This window comes from Macaca thibetana, chromosome 6 (assembly GCF_024542745.1).
Source record: "Macaca thibetana thibetana isolate TM-01 chromosome 6, ASM2454274v1, whole genome shotgun sequence".
Taxonomy (NCBI): Eukaryota; Metazoa; Chordata; class Mammalia; order Primates; family Cercopithecidae; genus Macaca; species Macaca thibetana.
The window spans coordinates 137,161,961-137,186,323 of record NC_065583.1 but is presented as its reverse complement, the minus strand read 5'-3'; the positions used below and the strand labels follow the sequence as shown (position 1 = coordinate 137,186,323).

Sequence of the window (24,363 nt, the reverse complement as noted above, 5' to 3'; positions counted from 1 at the left end):
AACATTCAAATAGTTTCTGAATGACAATAAAATACATAGTATAACCTAATCAAATATATTTTTAAAATGCTACTAGCTGACTTTTATTGATAGTACTCCTTTGTCACTTGAATTCAAAGGTTTTGTAAGTATATCACTACTGGAAGCACTTTAAAGATAAGCCTGTATTAGCCCCTTTTAAAAAGGCATTTTTTTTTTTTTTAATGCAATAAGCATATGAAGTAGAAAGGTCAAAACAGGGCTCTGTTTTGAAGAGTCTTATTTAGAGGTATCTAAGCCAAATGGCACACCACACTTAATGCTTTCAAATTTTAACCACAACACTTAAAGAAAAAAGGAATACAACTTAGCTTAAGTACTCATTTTTATAAAAATGTGTTTATTTTAAAACAAGTCTATAAAAGTAGAAATCACATACAAAAATACAGATTGCTCTGACATGTTGGCAAAATAGCTTATGGCTGGACTTGAGTTTGGAAGTTCTGTATGTTTGAGGGCATCTGGATGTTAGAGTCCAACTGGATCCTAACCCCAGCTCTTGTCACTAACCTGTAAACAATAATTTCAAGTAGTATTTAGCACTTTTTAACTACTAAGAAATTGAAGCATAATCATTTCCTGTGTAACCCAACTTTAAAATCTTCGTTAGGTCTAAGCAGATAAAGGCACTTCATACTATGTTTCTAACATTACAATTTTTGATTAAAAAAAAAAACAGTTAATACAAATGACAGGTTTTGGCTTTTTTTTTTGTCGTTACATTTTGAACATATGAAGTCATCAATTTAAACTAGTTTTTGTGATTTTTAAGAAGTAGAATTTGATCTTTTTCACTTCTCTGTACCAGTTTAGAAAATATATGTATCACTGATGGTATCAAAAGGTCCCACATCTGGATTTTAACTCTTATGTAGGTATAAGTAGTGCTTACTACTGAAACTCCATGGAACATATACCTGCTTCTATTGTATTATTTCTGATTGAAGAGAAAATGCAGTTCCTCTTAGGGAACTGTAGGTCTGATGACCTTAAAAATGGATAGTTTCAAACAATTATTGGTGAGAGATCATTAAAAAAAAGACAATTTAAAAACTTGATTCCAGAGTAATAAAAAAGTAACCTTAAGAACCTCAGCGCTAAAGGAAAACAGCAGGCAACTTCAGAATTCTTCCATCCAAATTTTCAAGAATACAGACTGGATTAATACCACCTTTCTAAAACAAAGCAAGTCATTTTAAAAGCTAAAGGACCCATGTTAACATAATTTGATTATCAAGTTAGAAAACCACAATTATATTTCTCATCTAATTTAGATTCTGGAAACAGTAACTTAATGAACATTACAGGATACTTCAAATTAACCTGTCATAGAAAACTGTCTCCTGGGCCTTCGAATCCTACACCAATTCTATACCTCTGGGTTTTGTAATGTTTAGTCTTCTGTAAGTTTTAAGGTGAATTACATGGGATTACTTATTTCTATTAACCTAATTTCAAATCTAAAGGCAAAATTAAAATGCATTTTTCTCTTTCCTATTCCCAGAAAAGATGGCCTTAGACGCTACTATCCTATGATTCTCTTTTTGTTCAGCTCATAATACAAATAGCTTATTGTTCTTCTAAGCTGTCTTATAAAGCAATACTATAAAATTAAATAGATAAAAGTTATATGGGCTATGAAGATTGTTTGCTGGTGGTAATTTTTAAGCTTGATTCTGAATAGACTTAATAAGAAGGGTACTTGGAAGAGGTGGCTCAAATTTTGCTCTTTAAGGTGTCTTGAAATTATAGGCTCACTCTCCCAAAATTTCAAAAGGCCTACAACTTTGGCTCTTAAGAGCAAAGCAGTGATAGAAGCTTTTAGAATCATTTCAAAAAGCAAGATTTCATAGTTTTCCCCCTCAAATGGTTCACTAGTATACTTGCAGAATGAAGGCAAAGGGAAAACCAAGAATAAAACTAGCTAAGTACTCCAGCAACTGGGCTTCCTGCTTATTTTCCCTGTTCTAAAGAAGAGGCACCATCCTGCAATAAATACTTCATAGACAACTGGGCTTTTGCAGTGTCAGTCGGCACTTGATGCCCCATATCTCCTGGTTCTTTTTGTTGCCAATAGTTGGCCTGGCAATGGTGGTGAAATGGGAGCAATTAATTTGCAGGTGAGGAAGGGCTTCTTTTAACAGTTGAAGGGTACCATCTGGCACGATTCCAAAAACTTGTAGTGTTTTCAGTGTGGGAATTTCTCCAAGTTCACTGGAAAGGAAGAAAAAGACTTTCAGAATGGCAGTATCTATGGAAACTGTTTGACTAGAGTTATATGACCCAAATTTTACAATTTGTATCATCTACAAAATGCAGTCTGAAAATACAATTTACAATAAATGATTTGAGAAAATAGCAAATTAAACTGGAAAGCACAGACCATATCGCTTGAGCAACAGGCATTAGGAAACGCACTGCTGCATTTTATTGAATGAGGTTCCTAATAACCTTAGAAACTCAGGTTTCTTTAAGAATCCAACCATATTTGCTTCCTTTCTCCTGTTGTGATTTATATAGTGATCTGAATAGGGTTACTGTATTGTGAGAAGAAACTAGCAAGTGAGGGATGGTAGAAGCAAATGTTTGACTGTGGCACCAGCTGGAACCACCACAGGTTACATGCAAATTAAGGATATGAACTTGACCTTTATTTGAACTAGGCTCATCTCTCAAAGGGAGATGTTGTCAGGATTGATGAACTTCTTAATAATGGTTCATAGTCAACAAGTCCATTATGTGTGATGAAAACTACCACTGACTTCCCTAAGATATTTTAGATAGGGTTATGTAGTTGGGTACAGGTGGAGAAAATGGGTTAAAAATCACACCTTTTATAGGAGGCAATAGCCATCTTACCTCCCTACGTATTACCATCTTTTTCTGCATAGATAAGCCAGTCCCTTTAGGTATTTCACATTAGATGAAATTCAACCCTGTTAACAGTGAAATTCTGTTTCACAAATTCAGTTTCTCAAATTCTGTTTCTCCAAAGTAAATACTGTTTGGTGTTGGTAATGATTTTTTGCTTCTTAACTCAGATCTATGTGCCTAGAAATTCAACTCTCTGATCTGTATTTGCTCACGGTTGGGACACACAGTACAAAGTCTCAGGAAAGGGAACATTTATTTTGGAATTTCAACAAAGTCCTACTACAGATCAATGAGCACCTCAATGACCTAAAGTCAGAAACATCCTTTATATCTTCACATTGTCAATAATTACTTTTAAAAAGCCCCAAACCTTCCTTGTAACTGTCACCTGACCTCCAGTCTTTCTTCCTTCTAGCCTGTTCTATATACTAATTTCCAAGGCATCTTCCTAAAGCCTAGCTCACGTTAGTCATTCATCTGCTCCAAAACCTTTGATGCTTCTCTCGTGTTTACAGAACCCAGGCTGTTCAGCTAGTCTGAAGACCTTCCGTGTCTAACCTGCTCTTCCAGTCTTCCCACTACTCCCCGAAATGTATTTATTCTACATTCCACAAGGTGTCTTAAACCCCACAAATGTTTAATATACGTTAGCTGAGTACAGGATGAAGGCTAATTTACAAAATAAAAGCACTATCCAAATGAAATAAATATGCTTGTTCACAAGGGGACAGTAAGATCTAAAGGCATATAACCAAAGAAAATCGGAAAGAACAAATTGCTGTCATTAAGTAAACTGCTTTCTGGAATGCAGAAACAGTATCAAAGTAAGATCACAATACACAGATACTTAATCACTTACGATGACAGCAATCCAGCTCCAACTTTGAATCCCCCATGTGAAATTTGAGAAACATTGTAATTACTATGAGAATTCTGGTTCTGGTATATCCAAATTAGCCAAATTGTGAGCCATTCTGCGCTGGAGAATATTTAAGGGAAGAAACTGTAGGTGGAGTAAGAAAAGGAGGAATGGCAGATGGCAGAGGAGGACATGTTCTTACAACAGCATTGGGAAAGAGATTTGGTGAGGAAAGAAATGAAGACCAGACTCTCAGAACACACTCGGGTGTTATATATAAGGGGGTTATATAAGATAAAATGATGGATGAAGAACTAGTTCCCAAGTCAAAAATCCAGAAAGTCTAAGATTTTAAGGAGAAAAAAAATACACAAAAAACAAAGCCTTCTGGTATGTGCAACTCAGAATAAAAAATTTGCAAGCATCTTTTAAAAACTACAATGGAAGAGACTGAAGAACAAACTAAGGGATAGCAAATAGAAATAAGTAGTTCAAGAGGCTTTATTTCTAATGTAAGAAGTGTAAAATAACACCAATGTCTTATGTATATCGAATTTTAGAAAATAAAAGATATTTATGAACTCACAGGATTGCTCTTTACCTTATCTATACAATAATCCTGTTTTCCTTATAAAATCTTAAATGCCTCAACTACAAATGCTCCTACCACAGAAGTTTTTTAGTCTTATCTCAGATTAGTTTACTATCTCCAGTTTGGGTTTCTTACTTGAATGAGAAATAGGGAAGAATTAGAAGGAAGTTTAGACATAGAGAAGAAGACCAATTAAGAAGTAAGAGAATAAATACAATGGGAATAGGTCCTGGGGAAGAAAAATTTATAGTTTCCCAAGTATTTTAAAACATTACTACAGAAGAAAGACATTCAAATTGTATTTTCCCACTTCAGAGAAATAGATAGCCTTAAGTTCTTTAGCATAGGTGGCTCTCTGGAAATTACTATGGAAACACCCTGGAATTTTTATTATAAACCTCAAATATATCAGTTGCCAAAATGATTGAAATTAAAGTCATTCTAATTCTCATTTTATCTTGAGAAACTTTTAAGCATAAGGTACCAACAAACTCATCTTGAAGGATTCACAATGCAAATCAGTGTACTATTTACACAATACCTAAAGAAATACACTCTTTTACCTTAATGTTCAAGGACGGGATCTTTCTTCTTCTCTATTCTAGTGGTCTGACTTGTAACTAAACTCCTAATGCCCCTGTTCCTCTTATTTCCTAAGATTTGTACAAATAAGAAATAATAATGCAGTGAAGGTTCACAATATGTCTGTGACTTCAGGTCCGTGTTTGTAACCATCAGTTCACACTGCCTCCAGGTATTACCATGTGATTATTATGCAGGTATCGCAATTACTATTACTATCATCCCACTGGATAAAAATACTAAAATGAAGAGCTCACAGCCTTCCCCTCGCCTCTGCTTGAGAAAAAGCATTTGGGTCATTACCTGCTTAGCTTCTTTCTTTCTGCAGAGAAGGAACAAAAGCAAGACACATGGATAGATTCTCTTGAGAAAAGCAACCTGAAAAGAATGATCACCACACTCCCCAGGGGGCTGCACAGGCAAAGAAGCAGGAGGCCAGATGGCAAGGACAGGAAAGAATGGATGACAGAGAAGTCTTTTTGGGTAGACGCTAGAAGCTCCTAGGAGTTCTGGATGCTAGAAAATAGAGAGGGCAGGGATTTTAATAAGAGTTTCATGCACACGAATTTAAACCCCAACATTTGAGAGCCAGGAAAGTAAATCCTGCCATCCTATTTTAGGCAGTCCTTTCCCAAATGAGATACCAGCTGAGACCCTGAACCCCGAGATTAATTAAAATGATTAATTAAAATGCATAACTGCCAGATTTCCTAATTCTACTAGTTAACTCTGTATAGTAGAAGTATCTGATTTATTCATTAATTCTTGAAACTAACTTAAAAGATCCAAACTATGATTCTGAGGACTAAAATTCTTTGTTCAAATTCACCACCATTCCTACGTAGGAGCTGGAAGGAAATTAACCTTCGTTTAGTTCGTGAGCTACATAAATGAGTCCAGCAGCCGCGTTCAAGACATGTTGGGCACCTGATCAACTCTTAAGATACTGACCTCTTGTGGTTTTTAATAAAATTGCTACACATGCACATTTGCCATTAGGGAGACTTTGCCAGTCCTTTGGGATGAAATACAGAAAACCTTTTAAAACAATAAAGATATGATTCCCAGGGATGAGTTGGGTATGGTGTTTCCCAAAGGAAAGATGGACCAGGCTGCTTCTTTCTTGCACTTCTTTGATTCTGTGTAAGTTGCTGAGCAGGTAAAACTAACCCTTGTATGAACCATTGGATTAGATAGCGACCATTTTGCCTCTGTCCAGGAGACCTAGGATTTAGACTCGGGTCAGCCACCAACTCACCATCAGGGTTTGAATAAGTCACTTCACCTTTCAGACCTTAACACACCCCTCTTCAAAAATAGCATCAGACTTACAATACATACCATCTACAGGCGTAGATCCTTCCATTTCCTTCACTATCCAGGACACACATCACTAAGAAGATACAGAACTTTAAGCCCAGATGAAAGCTTTTTGAATCAACTGGAATTAATCCAAAAAATTTGGAAAGAAAAAAAAAAAGACACTAACCCACATTGGGTCTGCCTTCCCAATTATACTTCAAGTTTCCTGGAGGAAAAGGTTATCTTCTGCTTCTCTGCTAAGTCGTCTCATAGATACTAAGACAGCAAGCTAGTAATTAAAACTGCTTACAGCTAAACAAAATGTTTAGTGAACAATCTGGATCAACTCAATTTCACCAGACAGTTTAAGCAACACTCTACTGGTCTTTCACAGCCAGTCTGTGGTATACTAATCACTAATGTTTCGGTTTTATATGTCTATTAATAATAATGGATTTTCACACCAAGGGGCATCTCTGCTGTTTCCTGCCTTCTATTAAGCATTAAACACAAAACATACTTACAGTAAAGTTTCAGGTATTATATCATAGCACCGACTGAGTGATAGGTGTTGGAGGTAGTTGAGCTGGAAAAATTCCTGAAAGCAGTCAGTCTTTAGCATGACGCTATCACTGTAAGAAGGCAGTAAAAAAGATATTGAAAATCACACATTGATTCTAGATAAAGAAGACAGAAATAACCTACTGCTTAGTTGCTTCAATTCACCATTATGATCCTTTCCCCATATAATGAGAAACCAAGATTTTTCAACTTTTGATCTAAAATAAACAAAAAAATACCTTAAGTCTAGATGGACAAGATTGGGGCATCTTCTAACTAAAGTAGAGAGATCTAGGAAAAGCAAAAAAAACATGACGGTCACTATTAAATGAGGAACAAGACAAGGATATTTGTTATCACTACTATCATTGAACATCATGCTGGAAGTTCAGGGCAATGCAATTAGAACCACACACTATTCAAAAGAAAAAATGATCATCTTGGAACATAAAATTTTCTACCCAAAAAGCCCAAGAGAATCACCCGAAAAAGAGAACTATGTAAAATGACGATCTTTAGCTTATCTATGTATCAGCAATAGCAGGCCGGAAAAACAATAGGGAAAAAAATCCCATTCACAATAGCAAAAAGTAAAATTAAATACCAGTATATATAAGCAAACAATATATTACAAAGGTAGCACCTCAGATCAACAAGAGAAATAATGGATCAGTAAAAAGAAATATTGCTACTACAACTGGAAAAAATTATTTCTCCAACTCAAATAACATATTTAAATACATTCCACATAATAAGTTCTAAATATAAAAATATTATTTTGTATTTAGGATAATATTAAATATTAAAAATTATTAACTAATTTAGGGTAATTATTTAATTGAATCTTGGGATAAGGTATTTCTAAACATAAAACAAAACATAGGGAACACATCAATTTACTACATAAAATTTTAAAACTCTACCATATTAAAACAAAACAATTTAGAAAGTATCAGAAAACTGGGAATAAATGTTTTCAACATACATTAAACAGAGAGCTAATCTTATATAAAGAGAAAAAAAGATAAATCAAAAAGGCAATGAACATGAACAAATCTACATTGCAAAATACCAAGATAATAAAAAGGAGCAAGAAATACCAAATAAAATTAGAAATATTTCTTCTTAGCCATCAAGTGAAAAAAAATTCTATTATAAAGTAGGTCTATTATAAAGTAGGTCTTTCATACACCACAGGTAGATATTTAATTTTATTTGCAGGCTTTCAGGAGCCTGAACCCCGGACTGATTTTTTTGCATAGTAAACTGATTTTTTCTCTTTTTTTAAAGAATTCAGAGAATTATACACTTTACTTTTGGTCCAGTAACTCCACTTTTAGAAAAACATAGATATGTATGAATATATTCAACGTGGCAACAGTTATATTAGCCCCTCCTCCAATTAGTTTAATATGTTAACCTCATCCATTCCATATACACTGCTAATCATTATGAAAACGCTTTCTGATAACATTTCATACATAAAAAAATACGAGGATAGATTGTAAACAAAATATATACAATGCATTATAATTTCAACTTGGCCAAAACACACTCAAACTCACATTTACACACAAACACATACACAGAATGAAAGAGCGAAAAGAAAAGAAAAAAAAAAAAACGCTGGAAGGAAATATATCCAAAATGTTAACTGCAGTATTCAAGGGTGTTGGGATTACAGGCAACTTTTCAGAATCTGGAAGAAAGTCATGTAAGCTACTTGGCAATCAGGAAATGAATCAATGTTACTTATTTAGAACAACAGGCAAACTTCATTAACATTTGAGGGTTTTTTCATCTCACAGGTATATCCCCTCCCCTAAATTCTGGACTTGCATTTTCAACTGCCTCCTCAACATACTGTTTGGATATGCGATAGGCCTCTAAATTTATGTCTAAAATCAATTACTCAGTTTCTCCCCCAAATTTTCTCCTTCCCTAAACTCTCTCCCATCTCAGCAACCAATAATTTCACGAATCCAGTGGCTTCAGCCAAAACCCTTGAAATCATAGTGGACTATTTTTCTCACATCCCTCGTTCATTCTGTCACCAACTCTCATGATGTTGGTTTTTAAAATGTGCCCAAATCTGATCATTTCTTACCACCTGAAGTGTCACCACCCTAGTCTCTTAACTAGTCTCTCTGCTTCATACTTCCCTGCTACAGCCTTTTCTCAACATAGCACTAGCCTGAGTCTTTTAAAATGAAGTCAGTCACATCATTGCTCTGCCTGAAATACTCCAATGGTCTCCCATGTCCCATGTCACTTAGAAAAAATTCAAAGCTTTTGCCTTGGCTTAGACAGCCCTTGGCCATCTCTCTCCTCTCACTGTTCTCCCTGCTCCCTCTGACACACTGGTTCCATATCAAGGTATTTGCACTCACTGGTCCTTTGTTCTTGAATGTTCTTCTCTCACATATGCATATGGATTCCTTTTTCACTCAGTCAGGTCTGTGGGTCCAGTACAGTCTCCTCAGAGAGGCCCTGTCTTTGACCATTCCATCTAAAAGTAGTCTCCTTTCTGCCATATTCTATCTGGTTACTCTGCTTTGCTTTTCGTCCTTGCATTTTTACCTCCTTTCATAACATTTATGAAATATGTTCACTTTCTGGCTCCCCCATATAAAGTAAGCTTCGTAAGGGTGATTTTCCCTGTTCAAGGCTACGTCTCCTGAGTCTGGAACAGAGCTTCGATCATTGTAGGTGCTCAATAAGTATTTAACAAATGACCGAAAAATGAAAAAAGTACACAACAAAATTTTGAGGGACCAATCATCTAGCCAGCCAACTAGCCATCAGCAAAATCAGATGCAATCATACTTTGACACCACTGGAGAAAGAACCAAACATTAGGGGATAAAGTGGGTTAATCTCCTTCTCTGGCCCACACTTAAGATCTGTCCTCCCTGGGCAGGAAGTAGTTAGTAACGAGTAGTCACTGCCAAGGTTTCCTTTTCACTGTCCCCTTCATTTCACCACAAACAGTAGACCCAACCTGAGCTAGAAGGGATCTTAGAAACACATAATCCAACCCGTCAATTCAAAGGAGAGGTGAGCAGAAGTCAAGGTCAAATCCAAGACCAAAACGTTTCTGTGCCTCATCCATTGCTCCATGGAAAGGTAGTAATGGGGGTAGTGGGGGAAGGAACAGTAATAACAGCCAACAGTAACTGAACTCTTACCATGTGGCAAGAAATGTTCCACATGCTGTACATATCTTATTTCATTTATTCTCCTGTAATTCTAAGAGATGGGGTCTACTTATCTCCATTTTACTGCTGAGAAAACTAAGGAACAGGCAAGTTTAGCAATTTGCTCAAGTCTACCCAGTAAATGGCAGAGTGGATATTTGAACCCAGGCCATCTGGGACCAGTCTATTAGCTAAAACCAAATCCATATTATCTCATATATAATGAAATGGTGTGTGCTATTGTTAATGACATTAAAAACTTTTTTTTATCCCCATTGTATAATTAAAAAACTAACACTTCAATTTATATTCTGCCTCTCTGTCCTGAATGTGTCTAGCAAGCAGAATTTTAATACCTACTATTTCTGCCAAAACTCGGTAAACAGGCTCTCTGTTCTCTTTCTTGGAGGAACAAAGGGAACGGTTTTAAGCCAAACTTGGACAAAACCAACAGCACTTTGCCTACAGCAGTTTCTCAACCTTGTGCCCACAGCCTCAGTTCGTGTCAGAAAATCTTTTGGTAAAGTAGTGAAAGATCCAGATGTGGGAAAGAAATATAAACAAGGCACTGCCTTCCCTTCACCTGCAGACAAACAGAGAAGAACCAAGACTGATGGAATTTCACACCAAGAGGATGCTCGTGGGTGGGAGTTTAAACTTCTTGGAGGAAAATCTGGCAGAAATTATCCAAAACTTGAGAATAGTACCTAATGCTGGACCCAGCAATTCCACTTTTAAGAATCCATCCTTAGAAATGCATCCAAAGATTTGTCTCTGTCACTCATAAAATTGTTTATAGTAGAGAAAAACTGGGAAGATTCTGAATGTCCATTAGAAGATCAACTGCATAAATTGTTATTGATTTAATATAAATTATTCCATATCCATTTGATGGACTATCACATAGCCACTGATGATGACATAATGTAGCCACTGAAAATGGGGTTATCTGGGGGGAAAAAAGCATATTACAAAGTATTTAATATACTATGTCCCATTTAAAAAAAACAGTGTTTGTACAGGAAAAAGCCTAGCAAGATGTTAGATTATTGATAATTTGCTTCCCTTTGCGTTTTTCTATATTTTGCATTTTTTAAAATGACTGTATAACGCTATGATCAGTTTAAAAATAGTAATTATAAATACTGGGTGGGGAGAGTGGTAAGAAATGAAGACATGATTGCTGCTTTTACGGCTTGCTAAAGAAAGTATTCACCTTGTCTGAAAATGCAAGTGTTTGGAATGGCAGTAGTCCAAATTTGAGTCCTTGCACAGGTGAAAGACTCGAATCTCTGCCCACTCATGAGAGGCTAGCAATTATTTTCTATAGCTTTATACATCTTACCAGAGGACGTCTGTCCTGGAGAAGTAGTTTTATACTACTTAAATTTTAAGATATATTCTGCAGATGTTTGATTCAAATCTTTTTCAGAATAATAAAAACTATAATAAACAAAATACACTCAAATAAGCTAGTACTAACATCAAGATATGGTTGATGTGTGTTGCTGGTTTAACTAGGTTTTGCATAGCCCACAAACTGAATGTTGGCCTGCGACGGTGAAGCCATTTAAAAAACTTGCCATTTGTAATCACTTATCTTTGCAAATCAAGATTTTCTCATTAACATACAAGTAACATACAAGATTTTCTCATTAACATTCAGTAACAAAGCGTAACTGAATATTAAGGTTTTTAAAGACTGTTCCCTGCTACCTCTGACTCCTAAGGCCTGTTTTCATCTAAAAAACCTCGTTGCCCTCTTGGACTGAATAAAAAGTAAAAGTCATAAATATGAACTTATTAACAGAGTTAATAACAGAGTTTTTCAACCTTGGAACTGATGTTTGGACCAGATTATTGTGCGTAATATGCTCCATCCTATACACCGTCCAGCAGCATCCTGGCTTCTGCCCAAGAAAGACCAGCAGCATTCCTACAGCTGTGACAATAAAAAATGTCTCCAGACATTGACAAATGTCCCCATACAGACAAAATAGCCCCATTAACTAATGAAGAACCACTATTAAATACTAATGAAATGCTACATTTATGTATTTTTATGTTGGAGTTTATCTAATCATTTAGTTGATTAAAGTTTTTCTGCTTAAAAATAAATTGTTTTCAAGTGTAAAGGTTTCTACTGTTAGATCCTGAATTCAAACCTTGGCTCTAGCTCACTAGCTGTTTACCTTCACCTAACCCTTCTGATTTAGCAGCCACCTCATCTGCAAAAGGGGACTAACACATGCACTGGATTAAATGAGAAAACTTATGTGGAGGAACGATTAGGAGAAGCTCAATGAATCTCATCTATTACGTTGTGAAGGCCTCAGTGGTTCAGGCTTGGAAGCTCTAACCTGATTTCTGGAGGTTCTTTCTGTAGCCGCTAAGATTCAGCTGGGTGATGGTCTCTGACACATGCGCAACTGCCACCTGTACATGCTTTTCAGTGAAATCAAAACACCAGGAGAGGTTCAGCTCATCCAGTCTGCACAAAAGAGGGGTAATAAAGAAAATATGAAACCATGAAACCAATTAAAACTCACGGGAATGAGTTTGCCTCAAACCGCAAACAAAGAAAATGCAAAGCCATTGATTCCTTATCATTTCATGCATAGAACACCTGCTTCTCTAACAGCAGCTACCTCTAGTCTCCTAAGTATACCCTGTTTGCCCCTGAAAGTTGCCAGGGGATCAGAAGGGCCTTGGTGAATGCTGCCTCCTCCTGGAAATGGAGAGAAGCACTCTCTTCCTGATGGCTCAAACCTTATTCCAGTACTGCAGATAGAAATGCTAGTCTTTTATGTTTGCCTTCTCAAACTACCAACCACCCAACACAGACTGAACAATCACTCAGGATGTTTTATACAATTGAAGGATTGCACAAAAGAGATGCTGACATTGCAAAAAGCCACTTCATCTTACTGTGCCTCTGCTAACTGAGCAAAAACGAGGGTTTCAGAGACAAAATACAACCATTAATCCCCACTCCCCACTTCTGGCACTGCTGACTAAATATAGGGCTATACATTTGATCTCACTGATATCATTCATATCCGGAGGCAATCTATTTTAAATGGACCATTAACAAGACACAGATGTACCATGGAGACCAGGGGATATTTTTTAAAAACACACATATGCATAGTACTGTGTATTCCAAAAAGCATGTATTCCCCTCACTTAACAACATCTGTAACTCTGTACCCTTTATGTGCTGACATTATTATGAAAGCTATTGTTAATAGAATTGCCCAAATTTATGGTCTATATTTATAAAACACAAAATTTGATCAAAAATTGTAAGTTAGGTCTACAGATACCATAAGGGAAAAAACCTGAATGTATAGTTAAGTGTGAGTTGATTTCTTACAAATATACTGTTGACAGACACTACTATACTTCCCTTACTTTAATAGTTCCAAATAAACAAAAGAGAGATAAAAAAGTATCGTTTGCAAACTCAATTGACTTGGCTCCTGAGTTTGGACAGAAAGTTTAGAGGACAAAAGACGCTGCATTCACCAAATCAAGAGCCTGGAAAGTTACAAAAAGCTCAAAAAGTTCATCCAATTTTATACAGATGTGAGGGATAATTTTACATTTGATATAAGAGTCTATAATCAAGTCACATCTTTCATACCTGGAACAGCTGCTTAGCAAAGTCTTCAGGGCAAATTCAGAGAATCCAGAACATCCAGAAAGGTTAAGCCGCACTAAATTTGAGTTTTGTGCGAGATTACTGGAAAAAGAGAAAAACGTCAGAAGAAAAAGACCAATAAGACGCTATTCATCAACAACATGTAGATGAAAGCAGGCAAGTGTAGTTAAGTTCATAGGTCTTTGAGTCAGTGAGTTTAAAATGTATATCACTATCTCTCAGACATCAAACAGGATAATTTGCCTCAGTTTACTCACCTGTGAAATGGCATTATCAAACCTTCTTGGTAGGGTTATCAAGAAGATTAAATGATATAATGTGATAAAAGACTTACTACGAAGCAAATACACAAGAATATCAATCAATGTACTTTTTGAATTAAAAACACAATGGAATAAACATATATCCATTTCACCCATAATTAGAATTAGCTTGCAAACTTCTACTTGTAAAATCACCAGGTTCTTTTGATTATACATCTCTCAAATTTGCCATCTTCTCTACTACATCCCCAAATGCCCTGTGTTAGTAAAACTTAGTGATTAAGAGTAAGAACTCTGGAAATATTATATCACTAGGTTCACATCTTGGTTCAGCCACCTACTAACAGTGTGACCCTGGAAAAGACTTATTCAGTCTCCCCATGTCTCAGTTTCCACAGCTATAAAAAGGAAACAGGTAAGATCACACTTCATGGGGTTGCTGTCAGAATTAAATGAAAACGCATTTACAAAATTCACTATCTGGCACATAATACATGCCCCAAAACATTAGCTGCTATTATTGCTATCTGTTTTATATCAGACTTCAAAATTTCTCACTTGAATGAACACAGCAGTATCCTTAACTACTCTAGCTTCTTCTATCCTCGATGGACCCTCCATGGTGCCTGGCAAGTTCATTTCCTAAATTTCAACTCTTGACGTGTTCCTTCCACTCTCAGAGCAACTCTCTCCACCATGCTTCCTTTTTTTTTTCAGATGGAGTTTTGCTCTTGTCACCGAGGCTGGAGTGCAGTGTCGTGGTCTCAGCTCATGGCAACCTCCGCCTCCCGGGTTCAAGTGATTCTCCTGCTTCAGTCTCCTGAGTAGCTGGGATTATAGGCATGCACCACCATACCCAGCTAAGTTTTGTATTTTTAGTAGAGACAGGGTTTCACCACGCTGGCCAGGCTGGTCTCAAACTCCTGACCTCAGGTGATCCGCCCACCTCATCCTCCCAGAGTGCTGGGGTTACAGGTGTGAGCCACCGCACCTGGCCCATGCTTCCCTCTTGATGGAAGAGTCCATTCTTCTTACAGCAAGGCACAGGGGCCTATTACAATCTGGTCCCTGACTCTCCTCACCTCCTGTCATTCCCCTCCCTTAGTCCTGTGCTCCAGTAACTTCCAACCACGTAGAGTTTAGAACCACATAGGAAGCTTTACCTAGACTGGTTGCTTTATCTTATTACCTGGAGATCTCTTACCTAGATATCTTCAATACTCAAGAGTCACTTCCTTCCTCTAAGAAGGCGGCTCCTCACGTGTTGCCACATATTCACCGAAATATTTAATAAACACACTAGCATGGTAATTATCTGTCTTGCTCATAAATAGTTTACCTTCTTGCAAGAGGAAACAGACATGTCTTGCTCGATGTTTCCTCTTGCAAGAAGGTAAACTATAGCTTAACCAGCATTCACTAACAATGTGGGAAAAGTTTTGGAGCATTCATTTTCTTCCAAATAATACACATGCATTGTTCATCCTTGTATCTCTAGAAACTAGCACAGGGCCTGGCATATAGTTAGCATTCAAGCTTCTGTTGCTTCAATGAGTCCTGAAAAGTTTTGCAGAAGCAAGAGCCCTGCACTAGAAATTTTCTGTATCCACCTGGATATGGCTAGAAGGGCACCCCAGTTATATATATATACAGGGAAAAAAATTCATACACATAAAAACAACTGCCTTTGTGACACTCCGGCTGCCACTCACTTGACAATGGGATCCGAAAGCCGCAGGCCTTCCAGGCTTAGATTCTGCAACTTGGAACACTGAGACAGTATGCCTTGGAGGGTGGACACTTCTATAACCGAGTTTGACAGGTCCATGTGCTGTACACGAAAAGGGCTAAACACGGAGAGAAAAAAGGGGCTCCACAGGTGGCTCTCACAGGTACATCCGATCAAATCAGACCCCTTTGTCTCCCCAAATGAGCAGTCAATCACAAACAAGACTCTAAATACATATTTCAAGCATTAACTATCAGGTCATAAAACAAATTGCTACTAGTGTATTCCCATCTTCATTCATTTTAAAATTCAAAAGGATTTTTGCCAAGTACAGATGTTGCTGCTAATATAGTCCCACTTAGAAACTAATGAGTGGGCATCACAACAATGAGCTGGACGTGGGTGACAAGGAGACTATAACAGCTCCTGGTTTCTAGCAGGGGTGAATGGGTGAGCAGCAATGGAACAGGGAAGATAGTGGAAGAGCAAGTTTTAAAGGGAGACCAGGCCAGGCGCAGTGGCTCACGCCTATAGTCCCAACACTTTGAGAGGCTGAGTTGGGCAGATCACGAGGTCAGGAGTTCGAGACCAGCCTGGCCAGCATGGTGAAACCCAATCTCTACTAAAAATATGAAAAATTAGTTGAGCACGGTGATGCGCACCTGCAGTCCAAGCACTGCAGTCAAGTCAGTGCTTGAGAGGCTGAGGCAGGAGAATTGCTTGAACCCAGCAAGCGGAGGTTACGGTGGGCCAAGATCGCACCACTGCACTCTAGCCTCAGTGACAGAGCAAGACTCCATCTCAAAAAAAAAAAAGAGGGGAGACCAAATTTAATAATAGTTATGCTAATATTGAAGTACTCGTAAGAAATTCAGGTACAGAAGTTTTTAAGTAATTAGAAATTTGGGAGTTTGAAAGGGAGGGCCAAGCTATAGATGAAGAACTGAGAGTCCTGGGCATAAATGTGGGTGTATAGGACACAGCTTGTCCAAGGACAGCATTTGGATTTGAAAAAGGTGGCAGCCAGGAACCGACCCTGGATTGAACAAAGGAAATCACATGTGTGAAGGAGACTGAGAAGGAACAGCCGCAGGAGGAACAGGATAAAAAGCAGTGGGAGAGGCAATTCTGACTACAGAAAGAAGGGAAAAAGTACTGGAGTCAAGAGACATGTTTTGTCTTTAGCTCTGCTGTCTTCAGCTTGTTTTTCTGTTGAGTACCTAGTTATTCTAGTCAAGTATGTGATAGCAGTAACCTTAGTATTGCAAAATTACTAGTAACAGAAAATTCTTTTTCAAAATATTCTACAAAACAAACGAAAAGAGGGAATTTTTTTCAGGTTCCAAATTTCTCCATGACAAAAATCATAAACGCCAAGCTACAAATATGAAAAGACTCCTCACTTTTTTTATTGATAAGAAATGGGCGGTGGGGAAGTAACTGGGCACCCTTGCATCTGCCGGTGAGTGCTTTACTTGTGCTTGCCTTGTGGGACTCACAGTCCTCATCAGCTGAGGACTTGAGAAGATAAATGTGCTTCTTTCACCCTGGGAAGAGACTAACAGTAACCTTGAGTGAAATAGGAACAGTGTCATTGAAATCTATGCTAGCTTTCAGTACAAAGGCCCCATAGCAAAGTACAGAATTAACATCTCACACTGCACAGATAACCTACCATAGGCTATAAGGCTGAAGAGAGAGAAAGAGAAAGGCAAAGAAAGACAAAGAAAGAGAAAGAAAGCTTTGATCTGTTTCTACCTCGAAATTCAGAAATAGTCTTTTCCAGGGATTCTTCATCTTTACCTGAAATGTTCAGCCAATGGTTGGTCCATAAATGATCGTGGGCAGCGGAAGGCAATCACCCCTTGAGACAGCAACCGACCAGTCACATCCGGGTGCAGATTTTTACCTGTGAGGTCTAAGGTCTGCCATAGAGACTCATCAGACCTAGAAAAGAAGAGATGCTTAATTTGGCCAGTCAGGTCACACTAAATGCTGGAAGTCCTCAACAACATTACTAACAAGGAGAACACTGCTGCTAAATCCCCTTGAAGCACATTCTAAATGAACCTTTGTTTTTAAATCGACTATACAATTAGCTATGATTTTTAAGGCATTAGAGAATTTTTCTTGATCTCACCAGGGATAAGCTTCCATCTTTCTCTTTCTATATACTTCCAATTTAGATGGTTCAATGTGAACATTAGCACTGCCGTGATCTAGAACCAGAGAATCATATTCCAGCATTCAAGTTGACAATTTAAAAAATGATTGCTCAAATCAATTAATTATATTACTAGACAAATAGATTCAAAACTTCTTAGAAGATCCTATTTGCCACTTTTGTTAAGCAATTACCATGATTACTATAGCAACATGGAACTATTACTAAAGGAAGGAAAGTTAGCATTTTATTATGAAATAAGGCTGTCATAGATATCCAATAGGAATAGTCATAGTTCAGCTGTGCCTTATAATATCTTTAAGCTTAAAACATACACATATGTATATGTATGTGTATATATGTGTGTGTATGAACTAATGAGAAATAAGGGAAAAATATAACTTAGATTATAGATGGTGTTTCTAAAACAAAAGGGACGTTCAAAAAAGGTACTGAATACCACAATAAGAGGGTTTTAATACCCATAGTTGAATTCAATTTAAAAAAATAAAATGACAAGCACATGAAGGAACATTTTAAATGCTTAGGTGTACTAGAATTTTCTAATAGTGCTTGAAATAAGTGGACCACTGGCCAGAGTTATGAAATAATTTCATCATAAAAAAATTGTCAGTGTGTGATTTGACCTCTATCAATAAAAAGGTGGACTGTAGATAAGATATCCTTAAGAAAGTGGCACACTTTTGTATCTTCTTGACCAGACAGAAATCCATTTTGGCCTCCAAGGTATTAACACGAGATCAGCACTGCTCTGGTTGTCTTGAATCTCATGCTTGATGTTTCCTCTTGCAAGAAGGCAAACTATAGCTTAACCAGCATTCAATAACAATCTGGGAAAAGTTTTGGAACAATTCGTTTTCTTTCCAAATCATATACATTTTTTAGGAAGATGAACATCTCACAAAAAAAATGAATTCGGGAGCTACCTAAACCCCAAGCCAAGCATAACCAGATATGGTATGATGGTCATGACTGTGGAGTTAGCCAGACTTTAGTTTCCTGCCTTTCCACTTATCTCTCAACCTACTATTCCTGACCCTGCAGTTTCTTCATCTCTGAAGCTGAGATGACACAAACACCATCACTTAAAATCATATAGAGGATTAAACTGCAAACACTGCACTGTCACATAGCAAGTGCTTAATAAATGTCAGTTATTACTTTTATGACAACTGAGATGAAAAGTTTAACAGACTCTAGGGGAGATGTAGATCAAAGAATACTAAGCCACAGATATGCAGGATGAACACATCCCAAGATATAGTGTACAACAGGAAGATTAGAGTTGATAATACTGTATTGTAGTCAGAATTTTTGCTAAGAGAGTAAATTTTAGGTGCTTTTGCCACAAAAAAAAGGGGTAACTATGTGAGATAATGAATATGTTAATGTACTTGATTATAGTAGCCATTTCACATACATATAACAAAATATGCTGTATACCTTAAATATATACAATAAAATTTTTAAATGGGATTAACAGACTCTGCAAGAAGAGGACAAATGCATAGCTGGCAGAAAAAGAAAACCAAAGTGGGGTTCCTTGAGCACGGTGAGGGTACGTGAAACTTGCCTGCCACTTGCACCAGCATTCCAGGTGTGCAAACCTCTCTGCGGCTCTTCTAAGCAAACAACCCACACCTGTAAATACCAGCACACCCTTGATGGCAAGAGCCTCCTGCTATCTCACACAGGGAGTTCTAAGTATGTGGAGGGAGAAGCCAGACGGATGGCCTTTAAACACAAAGCAAAGAATGACCAGGGGGTAGGATAGGGATGAGAAGGCATGACGATAGTAAAAAGTTCCAGTTCATAAACATAGCCTTCTTCTTGCTCCAGGCCTGTATTGCCTTTCCAGCTCACCAAGTCTTTCCACATGCAACTCACCTTCCACACTTCAAAAGTGTTGCCAAAAAAAAAGGCACAACCCCACCAATGGCTACTCTGTGCGGAACATGTCTGTGAGTCAGGCATTACACCGGCATCTTCACATTTCATCCTCATAACCAATGGTTTCCTCCTCATAACCATTATCCCCATTTACATATGGGAAGACTGAAGCTCAGCATTGTCAAGTAACTCGCTCAGGTCATGCAGAGCGTAAGCAGCAGAGGCTGGGTGTGCACTCGGGTCTAACACCAAGTCTGCGTTCCCTCTCCCCATTGTGCTTACTGCTCAGCCCAACAGCGTGAGGAATCGCTGTCTGCATGCACCTCTGTAACTCCCTCTGCACTTAAAGCACACCGCCTGGCCTACAGTCAGCATCCAATAAACACATGCTGCACTAAATACAGGGCAAAGAGGTTTCCAGACATTGGTAAGTTTACCCCTTCCAGGAAATTCCTCTTCCACTGTGAAATGAGGACACTTATTAATAAAAATATGAAGATACCTAGTTTGCTTTGTGCTGCTCTATTTTTCTTGGGTTTTAGTTTCATGAGACCAAAACAAATAAATAACTTTCCTCTCCTCTTCCTCCCCTACGTATGCCAAAGGGGTGAAAAATACTTACGCTAGGCGATACCACCTCTTACAAACACCAGAGACCTTTAGTAGCTCAGGGAGGCACAGACAGGAAAAGATCCCCAAGAGCAGCTCATCCGGAAGGGAGTCCCATGAAACACCTTTGGAGGGAAAACAAGTGTTTGCCATCACCATTCTTTTACCCTACCAAGTCTACTGAGTCTTTCCAATCACATAAAAAATATACAACATTTAGCTTAAATGGGGAATTTAGCACAAATGAAATTACTCATCCTCACAATTATTTTTGTCTGAAAACTTTGTTGAACAGAAAAATAATCGTGGTGATGAGTAATTTCATTCGTGCTAAATTCCCCATTCCATCGTCTATGTACCCTGAAGTGACCACCACACTCTCTCAGCAAATGAAAAAGAGAAAACCAACAACACTTTTCCTATTCCTCTTCTCTTCAGCTCTAGCCAGCCAATCGGAGGCTGGGGCATGAACAGTGGTGCAGAGCAAGTCCCACCCTCTCAAATGTCATTCAATGATGTTGTCAATTCATTGACATCAATAAGATATTGTGGTGCTTCTGGGTGCAAAGGAAGGCCTTGTTTCTCTCTGATGTGGACTCAGTGGTGACCTTATTTAAAAGGCAAATAAATCTTCTTCCCTTTCTGATATGGTTTGGCTGTGTCCCCACCCAAATCTCATCTTGAATTGTAGTTCCCATAATCTCCATGTGTTGCGGGAGGGACCCAGTGGGAGGTAATCAAATTATGGGGACGATTACCCGGTGATAACCGCCCCTGTAATTTGATGCTGTTCTGGTGATAAGTGAGTTCTCACAAGATCTTATGGTTTTATAAGGGGCTTTCCCAACCCCTTCACTCTGCACTTCCTGATGCTGCCATGTGCAGAAGGACATGTTTGCTTCCCCTTCTGCCATGCTTGTAAGTTTCCTGAGGCCTCCTCAACCAGGCTGAACTGTGAGTCAATTAAACTTCTTTCTTTTATGAATTACCCAGTCTTGGGTATGTCTTTATTAGCAGCATGAGAACAGACTATACTTTCTTTCAGGTTTACAAAAAGCACAGTTTACCTAAAAGAGCAATACAAAAGGGTGCTGTCATTTCTTAATTCAACAAATATTTACTGAGCTCCTACTATGGTACCAGGTATCATTTTAGGTGTTGGGAAGGAGTAGTAAATCAGACCCAAAACACTATCTTCGTGGGACTTCATTCCAGTAATGGGGAACAGACAATCACACATCAAAAAATAATTACATTATATGATATAGTAAAATTGATCTGTGCTGTGCAGAAAAATTAAACAGGGCAAGGAAGAGAACAGAGAGTTCAGGGCAGATGTTATTAAGTTTGAACACGGTGGTCAGAGAAGGCCGTACTGAGATGATGATCACTAAGCAAAGCCTTCAACAAAGTGAGGGAGTGAGCCCTGTGAGTATCTGGGATGTGTTCTGGATGCAAGGAACAGCATGTGTGTTTTGAGGCATAGCCAGGAGGCCAGTGTAGAGCAGTAGAGTGAGCAAGGTGGGTGGGTAGAAATCAGAGAGCAGCCAGGTCATGCAGGCTTCCTATGTCATGATAAAGGCCTTTGCCTTTGACACTGAATTTGATGAAGTGCCACTAGAAGATTCTGAGCACAGGAGTGACAGGCTCTCAGATAAGTTCAAAAAGGATCACTCTGGCTGCTGTGTCTAGAACAGGAGAAAGGTGGATGCAGGAAAAGCAGTTTTCTTTCATAGAAGCAATCTCTAAATATTCAACAAGTATGAAACTCTTACATATGAATACACAGAACAATCCCACAAGGTCAGGATAATATAACAATTGCCAAGAAGGAAATAAATGCACGATGAAGAAATCCTAAAAAATGGTCAGATGAGTTCAATGACTGCCTTCCTCGGCTTTCCACCTCTGATGGATCTTCTACAACAATTGTGGTGATATTCTCTCCTCCCACTAGCATTTAAAGGTGCCAGTCTTTACTGAGCATGTCCTTTGTACCAGGCCCTGTGTAAGGGGTTTGAGGATATGAGGGAGAAAAGCACCGAGGAGTGTGACAAACACCTGCTGCCCCGGGCAGTCTTTTTAAACCATCATGTCTTTCTCTCAGTTAGAATTCTTCAGTGGTACACTCCAGGTATTTAGGCTAAAGTCCACAATGCTTAATACAAAGTTAAAGGCTTTCAGCCAGGTCCCAACTAGTTTTTCTAGGTTCGTTATCTAGAAATGTGTTCCAGCCATTTGGAGCTACCTGTAATTCTTACAATGAGTCATTCTGTGTCGTATCTCAATGCCTCTGCACATGCTTGCTTGCCTCCAACTACTATTCATTTAAAATCAAATGGAAGCCCCAGTTCCTACAGAAAGCCTCCCATGACATCAACAAGGACAGGCCACTTATGTACCATAATTTCATTATTTACTTACTCATCTCTCTGGACCCCCAGAAGCTCTTGAGAACCCCCCCCCCTTTTTTTTTTTTTACAATTTTTGTATTTTCAGGAACTAGCATAAAGTTGATACATTCATCCACTCCCATATTTATAAAATCTGTACTATACACTGAGGTCTACTCTAGGTTTTAAGGATACAATGACAAATAAGGCACAATCCTGACCCTTATTCTGCTCAGAGGTTGAGAGATACAGAGAAACAAACAGGAAACTTCAGTAAACTATCCTGATGGGATACAGTAGGATTCGGGCTGCTGTGCAGCTTATGGGAACGGCACAGGGGTTAAGGAAGCCTTTCTGGAGGAAATGGCCTCTCTTCAAGAATGAGTAGGAGATACACAGTTGTTCAATGAATGCCTGTTCCCCTCACCCCTCGTCCTTCAGGGGACAAAATTAAAGGACTGACTGAGGCCCTGAAAGCTAGGGGTAGAAAGCTAAAGGCAGATCACCCCTGCTGATCCGGGGAGGCAGCTGGAGGTTGGGAGGAGGCTCCTCCACATGGCAGCTGTTTCATCACGGCCACAAAGTTCCTCCAAAGTCAACATGGGCAGGGGACAAAGGTTCTCAAACCAGGCTCTTGCCCTGCTCCCCAAATCGAAAACAAAGTTGAATGACAGGTTTTCTCAAGTTTTTCTACTATTAATCCAACTCCCTCAGACCTCTGCTGCCTCTTACATATCTAGATCAGAATCTAGTAATTGACTGGGCATAACTATATTTGGCTAAGTGTAGTCATAAACTCACATATTAACTATGTACTATATACATATATGTACTATATAACTATATACATGGAGGTCTGTTCTAGGTTTTGGGATGCAACGATAAGTAAGGTACAATCCTGACCCTTATTCTACTCTGAGTTCGAGAGATGCAAACAATTCAACAGGAAATTTCAATCAACTATCCTGATGGGCTACAGCAGGATTCAGGGTGCTGTGCAGCACATGGGAATGCCGCAGGGGTTAGGGAAGCCTTCCTGGAGGAAATGGCCTCTATGGAAGAGTGAGCTTAACTATACTTCAATAACATACTTAGCTATTTTGAATCTAATACATTGAGATTTTACTATAATCTGTAAAAATCATACTGACACCATGTGCTTGGCCCCCTCAACACATCTGAGGACTACTGGACTGAGAAAGCAGCAGTTTTGATCGGAATCCTGGCTGTGGTACCCCAAGTCTGTGAACTTGAGCAGGTTACTTAATCTTTCTGGCCTCAGTTTCTTTACCTGCAGGAAAGGAAATTGACAGATTTATCTCGCAAAATTGTTCAGTGAAGAGTAAGTGAGGTACAAGAAAAGATTAAATAATGCAGCAGGGATTAAAATTTTCTTTTCTATATTCCTCTCCTTTCCCAATTAAGTCTGCATGTTTTCTTCATGCAATGACCTTTTCAATGCTGCTCTGAATTTTCACCCATGGGCAGACATTGGACAAGGTCTGCATGGTATGACTTACCAAAACCCCACATCTGCCCTCTGTTTAAGTTTGGGTCCCCCAGAAGCAGATTCTGAAGCTCTGACTTCAAGTAGTTTATTTGGGAAGTGATGCCAGGAAGCACT

General features: G+C 38.4%; 1 protein-coding gene across 4 annotated transcripts in view; it reads right to left on the bottom strand.

Annotated features, from left to right (window-relative positions):
- Positions 1-359: 359 nt before the first annotated feature.
- The window catches only part of SKP2 (S-phase kinase associated protein 2), a 31,929-nt gene continuing 7,925 nt past the window's right edge, over positions 360-24,363 (bottom strand). For 2 of the 4 annotated variants that reach the window (XM_050794524.1, XM_050794527.1), the window contains exons 3-10: positions 20,360-20,471; positions 17,466-17,609; positions 15,646-15,780; positions 13,653-13,751; positions 12,367-12,497; positions 7,049-7,100; positions 6,773-6,880; positions 360-2,253 (exon numbers count right to left, since the gene is read on the bottom strand). In XM_050794524.1, coding sequence (XP_050650481.1) covers positions 2,040-2,253; positions 6,773-6,880; positions 7,049-7,100; positions 12,367-12,497; positions 13,653-13,751; positions 15,646-15,780; positions 17,466-17,609; positions 20,360-20,471 — 995 coding nt within the window. In that variant the 3' untranslated portion in view covers positions 360-2,039. The other 2 variants (XM_050794526.1, XM_050794525.1) reach the window with 2 other exon arrangements.